This window comes from Centruroides sculpturatus, unplaced genomic scaffold (genome assembly GCF_000671375.1).
Source record: "Centruroides sculpturatus isolate CEXI.00-Female unplaced genomic scaffold, Cexi_2.0 scaffold21, whole genome shotgun sequence".
In the NCBI taxonomy this organism is placed as follows: Eukaryota; Metazoa; Arthropoda; class Arachnida; order Scorpiones; family Buthidae; genus Centruroides; species Centruroides sculpturatus.
Genome location: NW_019384490.1, coordinates 758,681 through 786,513, shown reverse-complemented (window position 1 = coordinate 786,513; position 27,833 = coordinate 758,681). Strand labels below are relative to the sequence as shown.

General features: G+C 30.7%; 2 protein-coding genes across 4 annotated transcripts; one reads left to right on the top strand and one right to left on the bottom strand.

Annotated features, from left to right (window-relative positions):
- Nucleotides 1-929: 929 nt before the first annotated feature.
- LOC111621754 (protein fem-1 homolog A-like) lies at nucleotides 930-3,122 on the top strand. The gene has a single exon (XM_023363990.1). The coding sequence runs from the start codon at nucleotides 1,041-1,043 to the stop codon at nucleotides 2,970-2,972; it is 1,932 nt and encodes a 643-aa protein (XP_023219758.1). The 5' UTR covers nucleotides 930-1,040; the 3' UTR covers nucleotides 2,973-3,122.
- A 6,989-nt stretch (nucleotides 3,123-10,111) lies between these two features.
- Nucleotides 10,112-26,249, bottom strand: LOC111621753 (L-xylulose reductase-like). Of its 3 annotated transcripts, XM_023363989.1 has the most exons (8): nucleotides 26,180-26,249; nucleotides 26,033-26,101; nucleotides 23,009-23,106; nucleotides 19,655-19,809; nucleotides 19,530-19,572; nucleotides 14,408-14,572; nucleotides 12,533-12,650; nucleotides 10,112-10,303 (listed from the first exon to the last, which is right to left on the bottom strand). In XM_023363989.1, exons 2-8 carry the CDS (start codon nucleotides 26,079-26,081, stop codon nucleotides 10,200-10,202), a joined length of 732 nt encoding a protein of 243 aa, XP_023219757.1. In that variant the 5' UTR covers nucleotides 26,082-26,101; nucleotides 26,180-26,249; the 3' UTR covers nucleotides 10,112-10,199. The 3 variants fall into 3 exon arrangements, with proteins under 3 accessions (XP_023219757.1, XP_023219755.1, XP_023219756.1); XM_023363987.1 differs by lacking the exon at nucleotides 26,180-26,249 and having other exon boundaries at nucleotides 26,033-26,152; XM_023363988.1 differs by lacking the exons at nucleotides 19,530-19,572; nucleotides 26,180-26,249 and adding an exon at nucleotides 17,187-17,229 and having other exon boundaries at nucleotides 26,033-26,152.
- Between the last annotated feature and the right edge of the window lie 1,584 nt (nucleotides 26,250-27,833).

The following is a 27,833-nucleotide window of genomic DNA, read 5'->3' as shown; positions in this document are numbered from 1 at the left end:
TATTTGGTCAAGGCTAAAATCATTAACATTAGATCCTTGAATTAAGAAAAAATAAAAAATAAAATAAAAAAAGGAAGAGAGAAAAATAGGAAGACAAAAATTGTATTAATTAAGGTTAATATTTTACAGTTTTAATAAGTCTGATTAGTTTATTTAGCTTCCTAAAACGGCTTAAAACGTATATTTTTCAGCATTAATAACCAGTAGGAAGAATTTGGCATAGAAGAAATAATATAACTCGCCATAAAACCAACCATATTGCTTAATTCACGATATAAATAGATCGATACTTAATTCAGAAAGTATACTGTATTTTCGGATACATATTAAAAACTAGGCTATATAATTTTAGATATGTCTAATAAAAGATACGTTTTATCATAAAAGTAATAGCGGTTTAATCTAATATTTTATAACTATGCTAATTTTAGATACGTGTCAATCAGTTAATTAATTGATAAGATTAAAGTAATTTATATAGAATTTTTCTATAGAAACATGAATATTTACTCTTGTATAAATGAATACCAAATAAAATTAAATATATCATTTAAGGTGAATAAATTTGGATGCGGAAGGGCGAATCCTATTATTAAAACACGGTTAGAAGTTATATTAAATTAATATTATTGTGATATTTTTGCATAGGTTGTTGCCATCGAAGTGATAGCGCTTACTATTATTTTGAAACTTTGCCTTTATCTACACAAGTAATTTTTCCAGATAATATTTTAGAACGGCGAGTTAAAAGCAGACATTATACTTTATAAATATAATTTATTAGTTATTATATTTGATTTACAGCAGGAGCCAGCAAAAGAGCAAAACGTGTAAATACGGCGTGTCGCACATACGAAGAGTTCATGACCTCGAGAATGTGATGATGTCACGTCATGTGATTTGGGAGAGCCAATAGCATTAAACTTCAAAATGGCAGAGGGTGTGAAAAGACAGTGTTATCGGTGTGGAGAGCTCAGGTAGTGTACAATCGTTTAACCGTAAGACGACTTTGGAATAAGAGGATATTACATAAAACGAAGATGTGGATTACCGGTAAAGTCGATCAGAATTCACAAAAGGAGAAAAGTTTTAACGAACTTTATGCGGAATGCCGTTTGGCAGCACCAGGTGCACATCTTCCGTATTCGATTCGCAGCAAATTGGACAGATTTAGTAAAGAAGAAAGAAAAGAGATCGTATCGAGAGTTAAAGAAGGTTGTGCACCGTTATTTATTGCTTGTAAGAAAGGAAATGTGGAGATTGTTGAATATCTTATCACTCAATGTGATGCTGACATTGAACAGAGAGGAATGTTTGAAGTTCCTGACGATCGTTCCATCCATTATGTTACTCCTTTATGGTGTGCAGCTGTCTCTGGCAAGTTTAACGTTGTTAAATATCTCATCGAACATGGGGCCGATGTTAATACCGTTTCTGATACAGGTTCCACACCTGTACGATCTGCCTGTTTTATGACTCACCTTGACATTGTTAGATATCTCGTAGAGAATAATGCAGATATTTTGAAGCCGAATTTTAATGGTGGAACCTGTTTAATTAATTCCGTGCAGAGTGTTCCTCTTTGTGGATTTTTATTAAAACACGGAGCAGATGTCAATGCCCAAGATATACAATTCAAAACTGCATTGCATTACGCGATACAGGAACACAGATTCGAGACAACTAAATTGTTGTTGGAAAATGGAGCCAATCCGTTGATAAAAAGTAGATACGGTGATGATGCCCTGCAGACTGCTTGTCTGAAAGGAGCCACTCATATATTCGAATATTTGATCGATAATTACAATTATACTCCAGAAAGAGTTGCCGAAGCCCACGAGTTGTTGGGTTCCACGTTTTTGGACGAACATCATGATCTTCAGACTGCTTTATACTATTGGAGAAAAGCTTTGCAACTGAGACATGAAGATAAATCAGGTATTCTTAGTAAGCCGAAAAACATACCTTGTAAATGGGCATATCTAAATGCTGTGGAGTTTGATTCTTCTGAAGAACTTGAAAATTTGGCTCTTGATTTGGATACGATGAGAATACAGTCACTTTTGATCTGTGAAAGAATTTTGGGGTCTCTTCATCGGGATATGATTTTTCGTTTGATGTATAGAGGAGCGGCTTATGCCGATGGTTTACAGTATCAAAGATGTATTGATCTTTGGCGATATGCCTTAGAACTTCGGATTCAAAAAGACAGTTTGCTCCACAGTGAAGTATGTTTTACGGCACAGGCATTAGTTAGATTATTTCTTGATTTACATGAAAAATACAATGCAGGAATACTTCGTGAAAAATTACAGTATGATGATGTCTTGGGTTCTGTTAAACTTTTAGTAAGTCAATTTGCTACTTCAATGGATCTTTTAAAAATTCGACCTGTTTTTAAACGACAACAGGATAATTTTGATAAAATTCTTAGAGTTCTGACTCATTTAATTTACATATTAAATGTAATTTCAACATCCGAACAACATAGAAAGGAAATGAGAGAAGTAATCACGGAAATTCTTAGAATAAGTCCACGAACATCTACAGGAGAGACATTACTTCACATGGTTGTATCTAGAGCAAATACAATGAAAACAAATACAATTTTTGAAGATTCTTATACTGCAATTTTTCCAGATTCTGCAGTGACTTTTCTTCTTCTAGATTGTGGTGCTAACATAGAAGCTACAAATCATAATCTAAGTACACCTCTTCATATTGCTTCGTTAAGAAGTAATTTTGTGCCAGAAGTCACAAGTACTCTATTAAGTTTTGGAGCTCATATTGATAGAAGAAATAGTAGTGGCAATCAACCACATCGTATGCTTTCTGGAGTTAACGAATGCACCATAAACCCACTTCAGTATTTAACATTAAAATGTTTAGCTGCTCGTAAAATATTAGAATGTAAAATTCCTTATCACGGTGAAGTTCCTATAACTTTGGAAAGTTTTATTAAAATACATTAGATTTTATGTATAGTTCAAATTAATGCTCAAGGACTATTTATTGAATTATTTTAGTTGTAAGTATATTATAATAATGTTAAATTTTTGTAATGCTGGGAATATTACTGTTTAATTTGTCTTTTTCTTGTATTGTGTGTCTAAATTATAAATTTCCCATTTCTATTTGTTTTTAGAGGAAAATAACATTCTCTTTTAAAGTTTTATTCTCATTGAAACAATAAATAATATAAAATAGTAAGTAGAAACTGGACGTTAGGGTAATTTAAATGTAATTAGTTTTACAATCTTAAAATTAATAGAATATTATACTTAGTATGACTTCTGAAAATGGATAATATAAATTCTATGAATGTTAAACCGTCATTTCATCATTTTGATCTTCCATACAAACTCAAGTCTACGGCTTTAAGAAGTAGAATAAATTATAGTAATTTTACTATATTTTAATAAGTAGTTGTTTAAAAAACATGTTATATGATCAAAAAATACTTGGCAGAAATAAAATTATTGAAAGGAATAATTACAACTTAAAAGTTGCATTTATATTATTAGGAAATTTCTATATAATTTTTTTAATGAAATGGATTAAAAAATATGTTTTCATAAATACTGTTACTTTACCAAATATTCTAAATTATAAAAGTGGATTACAAAATTTTGTGCAGTAACAAAAGTATCTGTATAAAATTTGACACAGATAGTTTTATTACTACTGTAATGTAATCAAAAATTAACTAAAAGTATAAAGAATAGTTGAAGTAATCCAATAAAATCAATTATTGCATAGAATATTTGATTATTAAGATTGTATTTAATACCATGTCATGTTTTTCTGTGTTATAAGCAAGTTATTTATTTCAATATAATTTTCTGAACATAAATAATTTTTCATATTAAATGGCTTTAAAAGATAAAGTACAGTATATGAAATCTAGATTAAAACTGTTTTTATTAATTTAATTTTAATAATTACAATTTATTAATAAAAACACTCAAGTTAAAAAAAGATTTTAATATTTGGTTTGGAAAAAGAATTCCAACTGATGTGCTCAAATCTGTGATTGTGATATTTGTGTTGAATGTGAAACCACAGAAAATGATTGTTGAATTAATACCAAAACCAATTTGGTGTAATAAAAAAAAAGTATCAAATATAAAATATTTGATAATATTTAGATTTTGACTATATCATCCCACAATTTCCAACTGCCACATGTAATATGACTTATTATTTAATAATACTGTAATAATAATACTAACAACTGTTAGATGACTACTGTCTAGTGATTATTCTTATTTGAAATATTTTTATATTTTTACTTGTAATAGTAAATTGCAGATTATTATAATACTATTTGCTTAGATTTGGACTTTAGAATTATATTTAAAAAAAGCAATTTGTTGTTTTTAAATAAGGATTGTTAAATTTTCATAGATATTTGAAATTTAATATTTGTAAACTAAATTCTCTATAATATTTTTATTTTTAATATTAAAATTTAAATCCTTAGTAACTGTATCTTTCCAAACTGTATATGTTTTCTTTGTATAATTAATAAAATTATACTGTCAAAAAAGTAACCAAGTCTAAATTCATGGTCTGTTAATTTAGTTAAGATAAATTACCCATATTAATGTAATTAAATGTTTAGTATTATAATTTAAAGAATGTCAATAATTTTATCATGATATAAGATATAAATAAAAAAAATAGTTAACATCATACCTTGTTCAGTTTACACTGGGGTTCCCAACCTTTCTCATGCATTGACCCCTTTTAAGAAATTTTTTTTTCATTGACCCCCTTAAATATACATGTACATTATTTTTTAATTAACTTTTTTATATTTTATATAACATATTGAAAAGATGACCAAGACAAAACCTTTCTCACTTGTTTCTAGCTGTTTATACATGAGTATGAACGTTTTTGGCCTTCTTCAGGTACACTGTGGTCTGTTAGAGCGTCGGTTATATTGAAAATGAAAATACTTTCAAGAATTTTTAAATGACTATTTACTAAATAATTAAACATTATTAAATATTATATATGCATGTACAGTACAATAATATATCTAATTTGCTCATTGATCTCCTTTCAAACCTTCATTGACTTAGTTGGGAAGCACTGGTTTACACTATAAAATAATTTCCATTCAACAATAATGATAGAAATATACTTTTTAACAAATGTTAAAGAAACTTGTGCACTAGTTGTGGTTCCTGATGGGCTCATGCCTAACACTTTCAATGTATACCTTTTGTTTTGCTGTAAATACTTTTTGAGAGAGAGAAATTAAATCAATAATTTATCGATTTATGTTTGTACAATATTTCAATATGATTTATTTTGTAGAACCATATTCAATTATTTTTGTTGCATGTTCTAGTATTTCTATTTAGTGTTCTAACTTTTGAACAAAATTTGATATATGTTCTAATTTTTTGATATGAAAAATAATGATCTAAGAACCTTGTTTTCAATTTTATTTTTAAAACTTGCACTCTGGCCTATCTAGGTTCTTGTGCCACAAATTCCAACTCCAACCAACCAATTTTATTACCTGTATGATATATACTATGTGGAAAACATGAAATTTATTTTATTTGTAATATGCAATATGTTTCAATCACTTCCTATTAGATAAGGCATTCTCACTCTTTTCTGATCTACTCCAGCAGTAGTGTACAATTTTTTTCATTTCTCACTAATAAAATGCTTTATTCTCATTAATAAAGAGTGGATTCTAGCAAAATTGCAAAAAGATTTGTCATTTTGATTCATCATTAGATTTTTTACCAAGTATAAATATTTCAACATCAGATTTTTTTTACCAGATGTAACTTAAGGACATGATCACTAAATTTTATATGTAAATGGCTAAATGCTCAGTATGGATGATAGCAGGGGCAGATCCAGGAATTTCATTTAGGGAATGTACTGGTACTTCATGTGAATATCAATATCCAAAACCAATTATTTTTAATATCATGATAAGAAAATGGCAAATCTTACACAAATAATTTTAAGCTTATTTAAAAAATTTATTTAATTAAATAAATATCTGGAATTTTAATTCAAATGTATGAATTAGAATAATAATTAAAATTTGTGCTACTTTTACAATGTCGGATCTGGCAACATTGTAATTATTTTGTTTTTGTATCACAGTTGCTTTGTTCACAAACATGTGCAATTATTTCATCAGAAAAGTCATGTCACAGAAAAGCAAAATGACTTTCTCAACTATATATAAAGTAGCAACTTCCTTTTACATTTTGTTGATGCTTTTATTCAGGTACCAGAGCAATAACTTGTCACCATTTGAAATTGGATCAGGATTTGGCTAAATCATAACAGTTAAATTGCATAAAAGTTAGTGAGTCTAACAGCTGATTGGCAGTCTGCACCATCAGTGATGAATTGGGCAGACTATTGGTACATATTTATGCACCTTCAGGTGATAAGTTCTGTTAACAAGATAACTTGTTATTCCAGTAGAGGATTTGCAAGTCTGGGGTGTCATCTGCTGGGAAATTATAAGTCAGTTTGCAATGCACAATGGTATTGAACTGGTACTTGCATTATCACATATCATAATTGTAAAACTAGCTTTGTAGTTGGACTACAAAGCTAGATTTACAAAGCTACTTTATACTACAGAAAACTCTTTTCTACTTCAAATTTTATGGAGTGCATACGCACTCTCTGCACCTGTCCATGGACAGATATCTGCTCTCTTGCTGCTTTTCCTGCAAAAGGATCATGAGATAATCCATAATAAAAGACTTGTCTATGTCATATTTATCTCTTATATTTAAAGTTCATTTATAGATATAACTTTAAATATAAGAGACAGGTGTGAATTGTCTTGGACAGGTATTAATACATTCAAATATTCTAGTAAATTAAGTCTGAAGGTCATTTCAAAATAAATTACAATATATTTAACAATTAATTGTATTTAATGCATATTATGTATACAAATAATCATATAGTCAAGGAACATTATAGTCTGACTATTGAACAATCAACCAATGAGCATCAATCATTGATTGCTTAGTTGTGGCAAGTTACTTACAGTTTCTTCCTCATTTGTTAAACATGTCACCACCATTATAAACAAAGTTATGAAAACTTCACATTTTGGTATTTGAATACGAGGAAGTCTGGTATAGTAGTTGTTAAACACTTTACAGTTAATACATGCTATTAAAAAATTGACATAATGGAAAAGTCCTTCTGCCATCTAGAGAGAACATAAAATAAAATTCACACACTGCCTGACATATTATCGTGTGATGTTGGTCTCAAGTTGATTCTTTCCACAGACAGACTATAATTAAATTTAATATTCTTCATTTTAATAAATCAAGATCATGAGAGTATAGGATTCCAAACTGCAACATCATATGCTATCAGTGCAAGAGGAAATATAGGATATATGATCATCATTCACAATCTAAACAATTTTACATTGATGATTTATACTTATTCTAAATCAGCTTCAAAGACACAAATTTTATTCTTCAATAAGGGCAGAACATAGCTCATAAGTTTTCTGGAAAATAATGAACTACTATATTTTTCTCTATAATAATAATAATAGTGAATCTTTAGCATTCATGTCCAAAATGACAAAGATTTGCACATAACAAGCCATATGATTATATTTGTTTGTTGTAAATATTCTCAGTAATAATTATTAATTGTAGTATATTAATGTTGTAATACATTTATAATAATGATAAATTCCAAAAATAATGTAAAAAATATATCTAAAATAGTTTGAGGTGAAAAAAATTATCTAATTTCGTATATTAATTCCAAGGTAGCCTACTGAATCTCAGACAGGTGATGTTTCAGGTATTTATTTAAGTTGTTTATTTTTGTTTTATATTCTTATTATATATCATATGTAGCTCAGGGTGTTTATTATCCTTTTATTTTTTTTAAGTTACTATATTTCATTTTTTAAATTCTAAAGCCAATATTTTTAATGTCAGATATACATTATATATATATATAGTGTATATCTGACATTAAAAATATTGGCTTTAGAATATATATATATATATGTACAGTACACTATATAGGATGATTAGAATCGACTGACTATACAATAATCATACAGTACCATGATTCCTTGTTGAAAATCAACCTGAAAAAGTGTTATCCATTTTTTGATTAGGTGTGGCTTTCCACACCTAATCACTTCAGTGTTTGACTGACTTTAGGTCATTCAGAATTTTAACTCTAAAAACACCAAATAAAGTATTTCTTAGAAATCACTGCGTTTGCTGGTACCTGAGAGTAAATCAAAATACACATATATAAAAGGTTGGGAGTGGAAACAAAAGTTTATACCAGCAGCTTAGCTCATATGGCATTGGTTAAACCATTTCATTTTACCTTGATGCTAGGCAATACTTCTTTTTCTATTATTTTTGTTTTTTTAGTTATGTCATACAGTGTACAAGAGTATTGTGACATGTACAGTACCTCCTATTGAAGGAGTGTTATGGCTCAGCATTGGGAGCAATAAGCTCCTGATGCTGAAGTATAACATTCCTTAAGCATTCTAAGCTAAGCAAGATAAACAAGACTATACATATACAGTCAGAAATACCCAAAATATCCAACATGACATTGTCAAGACACTCAATGCCAAGACATCAGGTGTTTTGACTGTCAAATATGCAAAACAGGTAGGGTCATATTACAACTGAATGTAGACAATGGAAATGTACATTGTGTGTACACCATCTGTCAAGGATTCCATACTAGCATTGATACAGGAGGACCCAATGACCAGTAGCTGGGCAATTATGTTACAATTAAATTTACATCAAAGTATCATACTATCCATTCTGCATGTCAAGGACCTGCATCTGTATCATTCACATGAATGCAAGATCTTCATCAGGAGGATTGCCATGAAGACAGGTGTACTGTGAGTGGCTGTCACATCATCATCTCAGATAGTACTTTCATCCTCTGTATCTTGTGGATTGACAAAGCAATGTTTACATGTGAGATCTTTAGATCTATAACAGCCATGTTTGGACATCAGAAAATTCCCATGGCTACACATTCACACAGGTCATACCAAGTCCATTGGGGTATCAATACAGTATTGTATTTGGTGTGGTTTTGTGTGCAATATTCTTGAGGGACTGTAACTTCTTCCCAAATGTCTGACAGCTGGAAATTACCTATTTTTTTGTACAATGTCCTGCCAGATTTTTTAGAGCCATACCTTTGGAATTTATTTGCAATCTATGGTTTCAGCACAATGGTTTACTGGTGCATTCTTCTTCATTGGTTGTTCACCAGTGGTTGGACAGGGAATATCCAGGTCTATGGATTGGCCATAGTGGTCCAGTCACAAGGCCTATTAGATCACCTGATCTGAATCCTGTAGATTTTTTTATGGGGCATCTTAAAGCACTTGTTTACAGATGGCCAGCAGACTCCTAGCAGGACCTAGTGGCTGCCTTACATGCAGCCATCAAAACCATAACACCTGCCATGCTGCAATGCATACAAAGGAGTATTATTTGATGGGCAGCCACTTGGTTCATCTCTAGGTAGAGGTCATTTTGAACACTTATTATAAAATAATGTAACCAGTTATACTGTATACAAGTTAATAAATACCTTCTTTCTGTAAGAGTTATTTCAGATTTTTCTCTTTATACTAGAAGTGATATCACAAACCTTTCAACATGAATATCTCTAAAATGCCTCATCCAATTGAAAAATGGATAACATTTTATTGGGTTGGTTTTTTTTTAAGGAATCATGTGGTATGATAATTGTGTGGTCGATCCTGATCACCTTGTGTATATACATATTACAGAAAGTACTCTTTAAACCTGTCATAGTGTGTCTCAGACTTGCTGTATTTGGTTTAAGTCTAGAATCTAACTAGTCAATCCATTCTTCAAACATGGTCATTTGTGTCTTTACTGTTATCAAATGATATTTTTGATAGTGATAGTTAAAAAAAATAATAAACAGAAAAAATTCTACTAGGAAATTGTATATGCATTCCTTTTCAATGTTTATTATATTACAGAAATATTTAATATAAGTGGTTATTATTTATTAAAAATTTTAAAATGTTTTTCTCTGAAAATAATTACAGATATAGCTTTTTGACAAGAATTGAAAATATCAAAGTTTATTTTTTAAATAAGCTTTGTAAAAAATCAATATATAAATTATACAGCTGCATATCCACCATCTAAAGGGAAATTGACTCCATTAATCATTCTTGCATGATCGCTAAGAAGAAATAAAACAGTTTCTGCCACATCTTTAACACCTGAAAATAAATTATGAATCAAAATCATTATGAACCTAATAATAAACTATGAACCAGAAAATAAGTTTCATCAGTAAATGATTTATAATAGTACTATCAATTCATATAATAGTACTATCAATTCATGTACCAGTACCAGTCCATCAATCACAACTCTGAATACACTCTGAAGTCCATTACTGGTTTACCACAATAATATCATTACTAGTTTTGGAGAAGATCCATACAGCCACTGACAAATGGATACAAAACTTTTCTTGATCATCTTTTATTCAAACTCCACACTGAGATTTCTATTTAAAAATCAAAACTGTTGAACTATAGCTAATCTAATGATCATGTTTTTTTCATTTGTTTCAATTGGTGGCTCTTTGTGCCAAACTAATAAATTATGTCTATATAAACCATTTTCATTTTATACATGTTATTGATACATAGTATGTATTAAAACTATTTATTAGTATAGTACAGCCCATCATGTACCATACATCTAGAGTATTAATAGGGTCAAATTTACATGTGAGAGACTCATTATGGCATTTACCTTTAGTGTAAATGATAAAATTTTGTTCATTATGTGAAATTCAAGATGCATGTGACTTAAAATGCAACCCTTGCTTAATTTAACAACCTGCTAAATTATAATGCATAAAATATTTAAAATATTGACACTATAGCAGTAAACACAAATAAAAATTAATTTTCTCAAATGATTTTGCTATTACTGAAATCAAAGTTGATAGAAAGCATCATCTCAAGATAGTTTAAAGTTTTTGTTTTTAGGCTGAAAATTACAAAAGTCTGAATTTGGAATACAAAATGCAATTTAGGAGTGACAAAAGGTGATGTACAAATGAGCAAATTATCCAAAAGTTTAAGATTGCCTAAACATATTTGTGTGATAATTTTAACACAAATTAAATTATAATATGTATTAAAAATATTTGACAATAAATTAACAATCAAAATGTTATATTCTATTCAGAAAATTTTATGATTAAATAAAGCAACATTGCTAGAGGAATTATTTACACAAATTTGATATTGATGTTATTTTGAAGACCTTATTTGAACAAAAATACTTTTTAATTATTTGTCTAAAAGTATGCATCATAATATTATAGATCTCCTCCTAATTCAAGTTTCAAGAAAGAGAAAGAGAGAGAGAGAGGATTTGTTTAAAATTTATTCTATTATAAAAATATTATTTATGAGATAACTTTATATCTGTGGTTCTTAACCTGTGGTCCATGGACCACTGGTGGTCCCTGAAAGTACCTGAAGTGGTCCGTGAAATTATCCCAAAATTATTAAATAAATGACGATGAGTTGATGACAATGCGCGGTATGTCAAGGTTAGAGCTGATAGCGGACTGGGCTGGGGTATGGTGTGTGGTCAGCCACTTAATAAATTTCCATTTGAAGATAAAATCAGTGCGTTTATCGCTAAAATTGACCTATGGATCAGCAAAGTCGAAAGAGAGAATTTTTCTGCGTTTGATACATTGAACCCAATTATTGATTGACAGAGTGCCGAGATTAAAGGAAAAATACAAAAGAACATTCCATTCCATTTGCAAAGCTTGAAAAATGAATTTAACCACTATTTTCCTGCCTGCAAGGACAAAGGTATTCGGAAACTGATTTGCAATCCTTTCATAGTCAACATTTCTGAGGAGCTGGATGAAATACAAGAGTAGTTAATTAAAATGCAACATGATAGTAACTGCAAGGATACATTCGAGACAGGAATTAATCTTAAAGATTTTTGGAGCCAAAAAGCTATTGCTTTCCCTAAAATTCGAGAAATTGCTTTACAGTACCTAACTTGATTTTCAACCACATGTTTATGCGAGCAAGGATTCTCAGTGCTTTTGATAATTAAAAATAAACATTGAAATCAGTTGGATGCCAGTGCCGATATGCGTTTGCTTTGAGTAGCACCGAACCAAGAATTCAGCAGTTGGTAAACAGTATGCAGTCACAAAAATTGCACTAAAATAATATAATTAATGTAACACTTTTGCAAATAATATAATACTCTTGGTTCCGAATAATTTTCTACGTGTTTAATTTATAGAACAACCGTATAAGAACCTGTATTACTGCCAAACAGCTATGGCAAGACAAAAATTTTGATAAATGGTCCCTCATCACTAAAAGGTTAAGAACCACTGCTTTATATTAATACAAAATAGTATGGTAATTAAAAAATTATTTTATACATACTACAAAATTCTCCTAAAGGAATTTTAGTTTTTAATTTTGTTGAAGTTGTGACATCATCTAATATACTTTTGGCCAATTCTGTTTCAACTACAGTAGGATTTACAGAATTACAGCGAATCTGCAAATATTGAAATTATATTTTATAATTTAATCTTTATTTTTACTTTAAAAATATTTCAGAACATTAGTTTGTTATTAATGATCCAATTTAATTTATAAATATTGATATAATAATATCTTTATACACAAACTCTGATTTAAAAAAGTACAGTAATCAGAAACTGTTGTAAATTAAATTTAAACTTTGTTACATATAAAATACTTTATAGAACATACTATATATTAAGTTAAATACTTATAACTTCCTGCATATGTTTATTTATTGATTTAAATGAATTTCTTTGCATTGTAATTAAATAAATTTACCATATTTAACCAGTAGATTCACATTAATAGATGTCTTAACAAATATTAACATCATGTTAATGTTAACACATTACCAATCATATTAACATTAATAATTTTAGTCTCAAAAAAAGTTATATTGCATGGATATGGTAATATTTCAGTATATTTCATTGTAAGATTACAATTTCTGATTTCAGATAATAATTTTCTTAAAAAATCACAGAAACATTCAAAAGTAATCATCAGGTACAATAAAAATTGGGCATAAAAAAAACAGTGATTTTAAAAATTTTGTTATGAAGAATTTGCATTCTAATCTATGAATTTGTCAATATTTTCATGTAATTTATTGATGTAAGTAAATGTGTATTCAGAATTTTCTTCAGTTTTCATAAATCAATGAACTTCAGACTAGGAGGTGTTAAAGAGAATTAAAAGGAATATTTTAATCTTGCAAGTGCTTTCAACGTAAATATTTACATTGAAAGCATTTGCAAGATTAAAATATTCCTTTTAATTCTCTTTAACGCCTCCTAGTCTGAAGTTTATAATTGAATTAACACAACTGTTGGCGTGATATCCAATCAAAATATTTAATATTCCTAACAAAATCAATGAAAACAATCAACAGGAAAAACATCATCTTTTGAAGTAAGAACTGGTTATCATTGTAGATTTAGTCATCAACTTCACTATTGCTTTCTTGATCTTTGTTGGGATAGGGCTGCAATTTTCAAAAATTGTAGACCTATAAATTCCCACTGTCATCTGGATGTCTGTCTATCCTTTCTTAATCTTGAGAATGATGTTAGATAGATGAAAGTCAAGATCAAATTGGTGATACTGACAGTTGACACTAAACAGGGTTAAGGCTAACAAGAGTGGACAGTAATTTTCTGTTGTGAATAGATTTAACAGACTATACACATTTCAATTAGAATTAATTATATAAATATGAATTTAGAAAGTCTATCTATCAAAAATCACTATGGAGACAAATAAATTACACAACAGTGAACACAAAAAAATAATAGTTCAAAATAATGGTTAAAAATTGTATTGTCATCACTACATTTAACAAAAGTATTAAGATATAAAGAAATATCAAATTCAGACTTTATTGAGCAATAAATACATAGAAGTGCTTATATTAAGCTTCCTGATAAAAAAGAATTGGAATGTACACTTGTTAATTATATATTCATAATTTATTATATTTAAATATTTGTTTATATTTATATATTAAAATTATATAAATATAAAGCTGAATAAGAAAAATTAATTATGTTAATTATTAGTTTAAAAGTAAACTTCCCTGCAAAACAACTGAAGCAGTTTAGAACATATCTGTTATAAATTTTATTTTATTAACTGAATACATTAGATTTTTTGTGTATTTTGAAAAAGAATTCTTATAACATACTCTATTACATACGTAACAAAATTATTTTCTGTTAAATCACCTACTTTATAAGGACCAAATTCAACAGCCATTGCTTTAGTAAATTTGTCTACAGCAGCTTTACTTGCAGAATGAATCATGGTATTTAATTCTGTTTTCATTGACAGAATGCTGGAAATATTAACAATTGCACCACTTTTATTCTGTTCTTTCAAATTTTTAACAATTATCTGAAAAATAAGTAAAATATTTACATATATATTGAATGATACCATATTATTCTAGAGCATTTAATATGAATTATTACATATATTATATATGGAAATAATCAAAGCAAAATAAAATAGGTATCTATGTAAGGGTCTTCCAGAAAGTTTTTGTTGCGAATAAAATGCAAACAATTTAATATATAAGAGGACATTGAATAATAATCTACAAAAATTAGAACCACCAAATTTGAAGAGATTGGGCAGTTTTTAATTGTCCAATATCTGGTAAGCTGAGGAGTGCCAGAACAAATGAAAACATCAATGCATCAATGCAGTGCATGAAGGTGTTGAATGAAATCAAAGAATGTCAATTTTGTATTGTTCACAAAGCTTACAACTAACATAATTGACTGTATGGAGAATTTGGCTGCCACACAACTCACGAGAATATTGCTTTGTTAAGTACTAAGTTTCCAGGGCAAATAATTTCTTAAAAAGGTGATGTTAATTGACCTCCAATATCATGTGATTTGATGACACTAGACTTCTTTCTTTGGGGTTTACTGAAAGGAAGAGTCTATGCTAACAATCCATAAACCATAGACAATCTTAAACACATTTGTCATGCTATTCAAGAGATTACACAAGAAACATGCCAAAAAGTTATTGAGAATTTTCATGATTGGATAGATGTTTGTACATGGGGGACATTTGTATGATATCATCTTCAAAGTATAATTGTAGATCATTATTTAATGTGAAATAAATGAACTGCTCATATATTAAATCATTTGCATTTTATTCACAACTAAAAATCTACAGTCCTTTTTGAAATAACCTTTATAGCCTACGTGTTTTGAAAAGTTTACATTCATATTATAGTACAGTATAAATGGAAATAGATTTTATGAACATTTTATTTTTAAATGTTAGTTGACTGGAAAACTAATTTTTATGTTGTAAATTTTTAAAGAATATGTAAATAAAACTAAAAAAATTTTTCTTTCTTATCCATTTGAAAAACCCATAAATGGTATAATTATTTTATATTAATAGGATTGTGTTTTATTTGTTTTTTGTTAAATAAGTTTTATCCTAATAATATCAAATAAAATAATATAAAGTTCATATTACTATACTAAAATGCAGTAAAATTATGTTGAAATTTTTGGTCTGTTTATTTCTTTGCAAAGCACATTATAATCATTACTTTAATTTAATTATTCTCAAATACATATACAGTATTTTGATTTTATTACTCATTTAAAAATATTAAACATCTTTTTTAAACAATATTTNGTTTTACATATTCGTGCAGAGGCATAGCCTCTAAAGAAAGGTTGTCTCTGCAATGGAAATAGTTGTTCCTGGTGATTAGACATGGCAAGTAAACTTGGACTTGTATCCAGATGAATTTTATATTTTATTAAAATGTAATTCTGCCAGCCCATTTCTACAAAGAAAAGATTTATTCAACCTCTTTCTAGTTAACATCAATCATCACTGAAAGTTTAACTGCAAAATGAATACTGTATATAAAAGAATTTTATAAGTTAAAAGGAAAGAAAAAAAATTATGGCATTTCCTGCCAGAACAAACAAAAATAAAATGAAACATGATAATCTTAGAAATTCGCCTTACAATTTATAACAGAAAACTGAAAATGATAAAAATAGCATCTTCAGGATAATAAGCCCCATACCAGTTGTATGGAGAACTACCAAAACGTTTTTATTTTATTTTCATTAGTACCAACATAAAACATGGTTAATTTTAAGTTTTCACTAAATTCAGTTAAATTCCTAAAATGATAGTTTCAATCAAAAATAATTTAAATATAGTAAGGTTTTGCTTTACTAGGACGAGTATCAGCAGACAGCCTAATGCATAAAATGAAATGCTGCATACATTTATGCTTCACCTAAATAGTTCATGACAATTGCATAGAGATTTATGCAAACATTTAAAATTAACAGAAAAACATTGAAATGTGTTTTTACTGTAACTGAATAGTTTTTTAGTTTGATGTTTCTGAACACTTTATTACACCATATTGAATATAGTTTACTACTTGAGAAAAACAGACTACATGCAAACCAAACTGAATGCTACCACTTCATCACAATGAATAGCTTTCAGTAGTAGTCCATGTTTGGAATATCAGAAGCTGAGGAAGCACAGTTTGCTGACTTATGAGTCAGATTCAGTGACATCAGGAGTAAGTTAATCTAACCATTTGTTATCCACAAAAACATGCAGCCCTAATGAGAGGGGGAGATGTTACTGTAACAACAGGGCTTAAACCCTTACAGGTGCCAGTTTTTTAAAGTAAATTTCTTTATTTATTTGTAAGGACATATCACTGCAGTGCATAGAGAAAAGGATATAGAAAATTGATGGGTTGAATTAGATTGGGTCGTTGGGAGGGGCAAGTTGAGTTAATGTGGTTAGGGGAGGGTCTGAGGGGCTCTGAGTTTTTACCAGGGTCCATATTGTCTCTCTTCAAGACTGAAAACACGAATCTGCATATAGCAATTCCACTTAAGATCCTACCATATATCAGCTTTGATGTGAATGAACTGTACAATTATCATAAATGCAATAATTTAAAAATTCATTGAAACAGAAAACTAACCTGTGAAACATTGATGACAGGCTTAACATTCACTGAAAATATTCTTCATTACATAAATAAAAAAAAAAATTATTATTAAATTGCTGATTGCTTTCTTTATTAAGAAATATTAAAAAATATAATACCTATCAAAGATTTCTTCAGTTATTTCACCAAATAAAATTTCTTCATATATTCCTGCATTATTAACTAACAGATCTATAACTCCAATATTTTCAACAGCTATTTTTGTTTTCTTCCAGTCACTTATATCAACACATACAGGAATTACAGAAGGAATCTGTAAAAGCACATTTATTTACTGAAAAACAAATTTTACAAATCAAGTTTTTATACACAGCAAAAGTTATTGAATTTTGGCATGGAGATTTTATTACTAATGTTTTTCTGTTTTATTAAAATAAAATAAAAATATTGTAATGAATATTTTCAACCCTTCACATAAGTATTCTTGCCAGAATTTACTATATTTACATTAATGCAAATCTCATTAATTATAAAATTTCATATATAATAAGTTATTTTTATCAGTATATCAGTGACTATAAATGGCATTTATGTCATTTCATGCACTCAAGTAATATTTACATGATATAATTACCCTAAATGCCACTTTATTCCCTTAAGTGCCATTTAAAGACAGGTAGGCAGCCATACGTTTAAGTGGCAATTAATGCTTTTATGTTATATTCACAACATTTAGTGAATATAAGTGGCATTTATGACATTTAATGTGTAGTGCTGCGCCACTATAATTCTTGTGTTCAGTGAGTGTATGTATACCCTTCTTGTATTAGGTCCATTTTTCCGTACCTGGTATTGTAATTGTGAACTTTGTTTTCCGTTCTTCTGAACCGCCTTTTTTTTTTTTTTGTGGCACAGCCGCCTTGTTTCAATTGGCTGTGCAGTGTTCATGTGTGGTGGGTGACGTGGCACAATGGCGGGAGATATAAATTGCCATCCCATGTGTGGAAGGACCTCTTTTTGCTGACCGGGACTTGGGCTTGACGGGCAGAGGTACGCTGGAGTGTGCAAGGAGTACGAATTGGTCGTGGCAAAGGGACAGAAATTCGCCATGAAAGGAATCAATCTGCATCATCGAAACCACATGGCCGAACCTATTTGTGAGAGGACTCTGGGATGTAAGGTGAAGTTTTTGTTCAGACGCATACAGTAGTTTCAACGAGGGAGCTGCTTCTGTGAAGTGACTGTAGAATGTACTTTTCTTCTTCTTTATAATCATATCCGTGAAACGGAATAATTACTAATTGACACGATCATGGTTTTTATTTTGTACCTAATAGTGATAAGCTAAAGTGTAGCTATATTGCCAATTATTAAAAATTTTCTTACTTTCAACCCAAGTCATTTGTCTTATGTAAGGTTCTCAAGTAACATTTTTTACCCAACCTTTTGTCCGGAGTAATCTCGATACTCCTTAGACATCTACAAATGCTTTTAAGTAACATTTACATCATATAATTGTTATAATTGTTTCCTATGTCAAAAGCCTTCTGTTTATTGTTTTACAAAAATCTGAAATGAATACAAATATGAAAACTTTAATTAATTTCTTGCCTGACTGTATTTTGTGATTTAAAATGTTCCTTTGTGCAAAATGACTTTGCATAAAAATTAAATTTATTAATTAATTTATTTTTCATTGGGCTGCAATTTTCAAAAATTGTAATCTATAAATTCCCACTGTCAACTGTCTGTCCTTCCTTAATCTCAAGAACAGTGTTGGATAGAAGAAAGTCAAGACCAGATATGGAAAGCTTCAAGGCAGGAGGCCCCCCATTAACTGTATTTGAACTTCTGGTCTTAACCAGAAGGCATGTGATTTCAACTCAAAAAATTTTCCTAGAACAGAGTTACATAGATGACTGACATTATTTTGTTATCAGGAAAAGTATGATGTACAGGGGCAAGACACTACTAATTTCAGGTCTAGAAGCATATGTTTTAAATTAAATAAATTAAAAATTGAAAATGTCACAATAATTTTTTCTCATTATAATTTCAAAATTTGTGAAATCTAACAAACATGACATTCGTTAAATTACAAGTGGCATCTTGATATGCATCATTGTTTATCTGTGGCTCAAGATATTCTGCGAAGGCTAAAGACTATGCAACGTATTCAATGAAGTTATTATGTGTTCCTTCACTTGTAATGGTATATGTTAACCTGTGGTGTTTTAACATCTATTATGCGGCATGTTTATATTCATCTTCATTTTTTACCCTAGCATGAACTGTGATAACACTTAAATGTGTAAGGTAATGCAGCTGTGTCAATGTATATATGCATATTTATCTACNTTGAAACAGAAAACTAACCTGTGAAACATTGATGACAGGCTTAACATTCACTGAAAATATTCTTCATTACATAAATAAAAAAAAAAATTATTATTAAATTGCTGATTGCTTTCTTTATTAAGAAATATTAAAAAATATAATACCTATCAAAGATTTCTTCAGTTATTTCACCAAATAAAATTTCTTCATATATTCCTGCATTATTAACTAACAGATCTATAACTCCAATATTTTCAACAGCTATTTTTGTTTTCTTCCAGTCACTTATATCAACACATACAGGAATTACAGAAGGAATCTGTAAAAGCACATTTATTTACTGAAAAACAAATTTTACAAATCAAGTTTTTATACACAGCAAAAGTTATTGAATTTTGGCATGGAGATTTTATTACTAATGTTTTTCTGTTTTATTAAAATAAAATAAAAATATTGTAATGAATATTTTCAACCCTTCACATAAGTATTCTTGCCAGAATTTACTATATTTACATTAATGCAAATCTCAATTAATTATAAAATTTCATATATATATAATAAGTTATTTTTATCAGTATATCAGTGACTATAAGTGGCATTTATGTCATTTCATGCACTCAAGTAATATTTGCATGATATAATTGCCCTAAATGCCACTTTATTCCCTTAAGTGCCATTTAAAGACAGGTAGGCAGCCATACGTTTAAGTGGCAATTAATGCTTTTATGTTATATTCACAACATTTAGTGAATATAAGTGGCATTTATGACATTTAATGTGTAGTGCTGCGCCACTATAATTCTTGTGTTCGGTGAGTGTATGTATACCCTTCTTGTATTAGATCCATTATTCCGTACCTGGTATTGTAATTGTGAACTTTGTTTTCAGTTCTTCTGAACCGCCTTTTTTTTTTTGTGGCACAGCTGCCTTGTTTCAATTGGCTGTGCGGTGTTCATGTGTGGTGGGTGACGTGGCACAATGGCGGGAGATATAAATTGCCATCCCATGTGTGGAAGGACCTCTTTTTGCTGACCGGGACTTGGGCTTGACGGGCAGAGGTACGCTGGAGTGTGCAAGGAGTACGAATTGGTCGTGGCAAAGGGACAGAAATTCGCCATGAAAGGAATCAATCTGCATCATCGAAACCACATGGCCGAACCTATTTGTGAGAGGACTCTGGGATGTAAGGTGAAGTTTTTGTTCAGACGCATACAGTAGTTTCAATGAGGGAGCTGCTTCTGTGAAGTGACTGTATAATGTACTTTTCTTCTTCTTTATAATCATATCCGTGAAATGGAATAATTACTAATTGACACGATCATGGTTTTTATTTTGTATCTAGTAGTGATAAGCTAAAGTGTAGCTATATTGCCAATTATTAAAAATTTTCTTACTTTCAACCCAAGTCATTTGTCTTTTGTAAGGTTCTCAAGTAACATTTTTTACCCAACCTTTTGTCCGGAGTAATCTCGATACTCCTTAGACATCTACAAATGCTTTTAAGTAACATTTACATCATATAATTGTTATAATTGTTTCCTATGTCAAAAGCTTTCTGTTTATTGTTTTACAAAAATCTGAAATGAATACAAATATGAAAACTTTAATTAATTTCTTGCCTGACTGTATTTTGTGATTTAAAATGTTCCTTTGTGCAAAATGACTTTGCATAAAAATTAAATTTATTAATTAATTTATTTTTCATTGGGCTGCAATTTTCAAAAATTGTAATCTATAAATTCCCACTGTCAACTGTCCTTCCTTAATCTCAAGAACAGTGTTGGATAGAAGAAAGTCAAGACCAGATATGGAAAGCTTCAAGGCAGGAGGCCCCCATTAACTGTATTTGAACTTCTGGTCTTAACCAGAAGGCAGGTGATTTCAACTCAAAAAATTTTCCTAGAACAGAGTTACATAGATGACTGACATTATTTTGTTATCAGGAAAAGTATGATGTACAGGGGCAAGACACTACTAATTTCAGGTCTAGAAGCATATGTTTTAAATTAAATAAATTAAAAATTGAAAATGTCACAATAATTTTTTCTCATTATAATTTCAAAATTTGTGAAATCTAACAAACATGACATTCGTTAAATTACAAGTGGCATCTTGATATGCATCATTGTTTATCTGTGGCTCAAGATATTCTGCGAAGGCTAAAGACTATGCAACGTATTCAATGAAGTTATTATGTGTTCCTTCACTTGTAATGGTATATGTTAACCTGTGGTGTTTTAACATCTATTATGCAGCATGTTTATATTCATCTTCATNCAATTGGCTGTGCGGTGTTCATGTGTGGTGGGTGACGTGGCACAATGGCGGGAGATATAAATTGCCATCCCATGTGTGGAAGGACCTCTTTTTGCTGACCGGGACTTGGGCTTGACGGGCAGAGGTACGCTGGAGTGTGCAAGGAGTACGAATTGGTCGTGGCAAAGGGACAGAAATTCGCCATGAAAGGAATCAATCTGCATCATCGAAACCACATGGCCGAACCTATTTGTGAGAGGACTCTGGGATGTAAGGTGAAGTTTTTGTTCAGACGCATACAGTAGTTTCAATGAGGGAGCTGCTTCTGTGAAGTGACTGTATAATGTACTTTTCTTCTTCTTTATAATCATATCCGCGAAATGGAATAATTACTAATTGACACGATCATGGTTTTTATTTTGTATCTAGTAGTGATAAGCTAAAGTGTAGCTATATTGCCAATTATTAAAAATTTTCTTACTTTCAACCCAAGTCATTTGTCTTATGTAAGGTTCTCAAGTAACATTTTTTACCCAACCTTTTGTCCGGAGTAATCTCGATACTCCTTAGACATCTACAAATGCTTTTAAGTAACATTTACATCATATAATTGTTATAATTGTTTCCTATGTCAAAAGCTTTCTGTTTATTGTTTTACAAAAATCTGAAATGAATACAAATATGAAAACTTTAATTAATTTCTTGCCTGACTGTATTTTGTGATTTAAAATGTTCCTTTGTGCAAAATGACTTTGCATAAAAATTAAATTTATTAATTAATTTATTTTTCATTGGGCTGCAATTTTCAAAAATTGTAATCTATAAATTCCCACTGTCAACTGTCCTTCCTTAATCTCAAGAACAGTGTTGGATAGAAGAAAGTCAAGACCAGATATGGAAAGCTTCAAGGCAGGAGGCCCCCATTAACTGTATTTGAACTTCTGGTCTTAACCAGAAGGCAGGTGATTTCAACTCAAAAAATTTTCCTAGAACAGAGTTACATAGATGACTGACATTATTTTGTTATCAGGAAAAGTATGATGTACAGGGGCAAGACACTACTAATTTCAGGTCTAGAAGCATATGTTTTAAATTAAATAAATTAAAAATTGAAAATGTCACAATAATTTTTTCTCATTATAATTTCAAAATTTGTGAAATCTAACAAACATGACATTAAAAAGTTGTCATATACATTATATTATAAGTATACTGTTATCATATTTATGACAGAATATATAAATATATAATAAATTACTCACTTCCAGTTGAAGATTATTTAAATTGGATTGAGTCTTTCCAAGAGCAAAAACTTTAGCACCACATTCCACAAGCCTTTTAGTAATTTCACGTCCAATGCCTATTGCATAGAAATATAAAATCAATTATCGAATTGGCAATAAAAATACTTATACATTAAAATAACTTGTATCACTTCTTTGCATAATCTATTTAATTTTATTTTATACGAAATTATGATTAAGTTTTGATGTAGTTCTTTTATTTTAATATTTTTGCAATATAAATCAAAAATGTATTTTGATTGTGCTACTTACAAATGCATTTAAAAATTGGTGAATACTGTAATTCATAAGACAACTGAATATTGCATTGTACAATACTGAACTGAAAAATTATCATTTTAACAAAATGTTTTATATTATTATTAAATAAAACTTTGAACAAAATTATGTTATAACTGTCAAGGTGAAATTTATTTAACTGTTAACTTTTATAAATATCAATAATATGTTTTATCTTTATCTGTTTTTGAAGAGGATAATTTTAAAATTGTCATATAAATCATTAAACAATTTTTTTTAACATTTTTACAATAAACCTATAATCATTAAATAAATAAAGTCTATTCTTTAAATTATCTATGTATCCATATATCAAGCATAAAACAATATATAAGAGTAATAACTATAAATATGCCAGCTGATCACAAAGTATCTGGTCCATCAGTGGCCAAGCAGTTCCATTCCCTGAACACTGGGATTTTGGTTGTGGGTTTGCACCTTGCCAGGACAGGCTGGCCACGTGAAGTTTTCTGGGTTTTCTCCACATCTGTAACATCTGAATAGGGACCAGTTACCCTTAAAGACCTCACAGAAAGCACCCCCCCAGGCAGATCGCCAAAGCGTTGCATTGCCATACCTTAACAAAACAAACAAACAATTAAAGTACCCATATTCGAAGCTGTCTAGAAAGATATTTATCGTATGTCCGTATTTAGTACGGGCAGTCCATACTTTAAAGGCTCTGTCCACTGTCTTAGAAAAAATAAACAAAATGTCCGTAATTTTCAACTGATTGCACAGTTAATAGTTAAATCATAACCACCTAGCATCTTTAGTCAGATTTAAATCTAAATTTTTGATAATTATTATTGTGTTTATTGGCTAGGTATTAGCAAACCTATCGGTTCTTGGGATCTGTTGCTTAGAACACATGCAAAAACATTCATTATAACAGTTTTTAATCTGACAGTACAGGTATCCCTTACTTAATGCAGGATTTGATTAACACACATAATTAATTGCAAAAATACCTCTATAATTTATATGCAGCAGAAGTTTTAATTTATGTAATAAATGTCCACAAACAAAACCTTTTTTATTAGTGTTGTATTCAACACAGAACCCACTAACGTTTTCGGCCTCCACCAAGGCCTTCTTCAGGTGCTGAACTAACTGGTGTTCCCCTTGGACTGTTAAAACGATGCTGCCCGAGTTATAAACATTGCACATATCACGTTTCACCCATCCGCCTGTCTCCATTCGAATTCCTCGAACAGGTATCTCCACGCCTGCGCAATAGTCTCCCCTTCCTTAAAGTTGATACAGGTGCCCCCCAACGTTGGCTTTATAGATCTCCCAGGTGACAAATGTGATCGATCTGAAACGCCTGTCTAATTAATTTGGTGTTCCGGAAGTCCGCCCAAATTTCAGGGTCGGTAACGTATGCTGTCAAGGTGGTGATGTGCCTGTTATTTTTGAGATCTGATTGATGCTCCATGACCGTTTTTTTTTTTTTTTTTTGTTGAACGTGCGGTTGAACCAATATAAACCAAGTCTCTTTGGAACCTATCATCCCTGATGGGAATGGAGTAAACCCCTGGGACTCTGTTAAGATCTATCCCGTCCTTAGCGTTGCGCAGCAGCTCATAAATCGTTCTGGTTCTCCTGTACATGATCTTCTTGCGATTAAGGCTAGCAATATCCCTGTATAGGGGGTCCAAATGCTCATTGAACCGGACGACCGTGCGCTTGTCGCCCGTAACGGGCTGCTGGCCGCCGTCCGCCATAGACAGGGTGTTAGCAACGGCATGTAGGGGAAGGTGGTTGGTGTAGGCACGGGCCAAACCGCAAACCATGCTTCTATTGTAGCCATGATCAACCGCAATCTTTTCTATGTGTTGGAGCTTTATCAGGGTGTTGTGCCTGTTTGATACGTGAAGACCCATCTGGTTAGGGCCCAGAAGGCCGTGATTTTTAAGCAAAGGGGTCAGACAAATTTGCTGGGATAAGCAGTGGAACGTGGTCCAGTTTGCAATAAACACGCATTTCTATTTTGTCCCCAATGAGACGTATGTCAACATCTAGGAAATGAGCGTGAGAGTTACTAAACTGATCTAAGCTAAGGGTGAGACCTGTATCAACTTTAAGGAAAGGGAGACGATTGCGTTGGCGTGAAGATACAGACGGAGGGGTGAAACATGATATGTGCAATGTTTGTAACTCGGGCAGCATCGTTCTAATGGACACCAGCTAGTTCAGCACCTGAAGAAGGCCTTGGTGGAGGCCGAAAACATCAGTGTGTTCTGTGTCGAATACAACACTGATAAAAAAGGTTTTGTTTGTGGATGTTTATTACTCAATACAGTGTTAATACTTAGAAGACGTTTATTTTGTGTTTAATTTATGTGGCTTTATTATCTGTCTTTACTTGACATAGATACTGTATTTTGATTGATGTGATTTTGATATATGCAATAGAATCGAGGGATTGATTAACCGCATTAATTAATTAATCAAGGGATACCTCTACTTGTTATATAAGTGGTAAAATAGTTTTCTTATATTTAAAATTTCATTCTGTGCCTCGTAGGAAAGTGTAAATTGAAACTTTATATTAAATATGGCTACATTTACTAGACTGAAAAATATGAATAAATTCCTTTTATTTTGGTTCGCTGTTTGAGTACTTTTAATCCTAATCTATCCGTATTTTGCCTTTAATTAAGGTTACCATAATAATTGATGAGATTTTGAAGTTCTTACCACGACTAGCACCAGTGATAAGAGCCGTCTTTCCTCGAAAATCCCACATCTTGGAATTTCGAAATAAACCTACATGTTAGAAAATAATATCTTAAAATTGAATTCTGATTAAAACAAAATAATAACGAAAATCAAATTAGAACATACAAAAGTACAAAATTAAAATCAAAATATAGAAACCATGGAGGGTGCGTTTGAATAACAAGCATTTAAGTAAAGAAGGCCATTTAATAAAATCAGCAATGAGTTGCTTAACTTTCCCGGCAACAGTTAAAATTTTGGTGGCGCCATCTGTTATGATATTTTATTTTTTAAAAGTTTATATTTTTTAATTATTATAAAATGAAAAAAAAAGCTTAGTCTTGAGGGTAGAGATGGGTTTTATTTAAAAAAAAAAAAAAATGTAAATGTTAATAACAAGTAAAATCGTCATTAAGTCCGACCCTACGCGAGATATCTTCCCACCCTCTGACGACAACCCTCTATCTTCCCACCTCGTCGACCCTTAATTAATTAATCACCAAAATTTAATAGCGTCAGGTCCGTCTGTAGGTGTGGGCCTACCGGGCCTTGGTCCAGGGGCCTCCTAACATTCGAAACCTCGAAAATATGCAAAATTGAATAGAGTAACAAGTAATAAAATTATTATAAACAGTAAACAACGAAAAGATATGTTTGATAAATTTTATTAAACATAAATATAACAATATGAAACACGTTTTCCTGACAACTTAATCGCTTGATTCCCGATCAATTTTTAATTAATTATAATTAAACGTAAAAAATACTTGAAACTGAAAAAAACGAAAGAAATGCGCTAATTTTGAAGAAAAAGCTTGAAAGTTTAACTTCCTTTGTCTCGCCTTTCTGTGAAATTTGACACCGATGAGTCATTGTGTTTACAGCTGGATGACCTTGAGAACATCTGGTGTCGGATTTCCCGGGACATTCTTATAGACGTCTCGGGAGGACAAGGGTTTAAAGTAGGGTGAATACTAGCTGGCGGTATATTTTTAAATATTTAAAAAAAAAAAAATTAAAATTTTAATTGCGATTTCCGACCCCCGATTTAATTAAACTTATATATAGTAAAAAATATTAATTAAAAAATTAAAAAGCTATTGGAGGTCGTTTTTGATATCAGAAAGTAGCTTTAAATAACTTTACCGAAGTAAAATCCGTGCACTACAACTTTAGAACGATTAATTAAATTTGATTAAAAAATCCCATTAAAAAACAATTAAGCGTTAATCGCGCGTCATTAAAGGTTGATCGCATTAAAATCGCGATAAAATTTTTTCGCGCGGGCAAAAAAATTTGAAAAAATTTGGAGACCTAAAGAACATTACAGATTCAAAAAAATTTCGAGTTTTTCGTAACACTATGTAACTTGCCCGAGATATCTCGGGATTGGGGCTTAAGGGGAGGACACCTATGCTCAAATCATAAGGGATCTCTTTCCTGGTGATGACCCAGAAACTGACATTAATACTCACACCATGATCACGAATAACAGTCTGACTAGCATCACCACTAATAAAGACAGAATGTTCTCCTGCCAAGAGATTGTTAGGGAGTCCTCCAGGCTTAAGCTTTGCAAGGTGCCCGGACCAGATCTTATTACCCCCAGGATGGCGAAAATGGCCTTCGAGACCATCCCAACTACTTTCCCTGTCATTTTCAACAAATGCCTGCAACTAGACCACTTCCTCTCCGTATGGAAAACTGCCTCCATTAAACTAATCCCCAAGAATAACAACCCATCGAAATCGTCAGACTATAGACCAATCTCCCTTCTCCC

Excerpts from the sequence above, each read along its gene's own strand:
- LOC111621754 (XM_023363990.1), top strand. The coding sequence starts at position 1,041 with ATGTGGATTACCGGTAAAGTCGATCAGAATTCACAAAAGGAGAAAAGT.
- LOC111621753 (XM_023363989.1), bottom strand. The coding sequence starts at position 26,081 with ATGTGGGATTTTCGAGGAAAGACGGCTCTTATCACTGGTGCTAGTCGT. Across the intron at positions 12,651-14,407 it reads TTGAATTTGGTCCTTATAAA|ATTCGCTGTAATTCTGTAAA; the intron begins GTAGGTGATTTA and ends CAATATTTGCAG. Across the intron at positions 10,304-12,532 it reads TCCTTTAGGAGAATTTTGTA|GTGTTAAAGATGTGGCAGAA; the intron begins GTATGTATAAAA and ends ATTTATTTTCAG.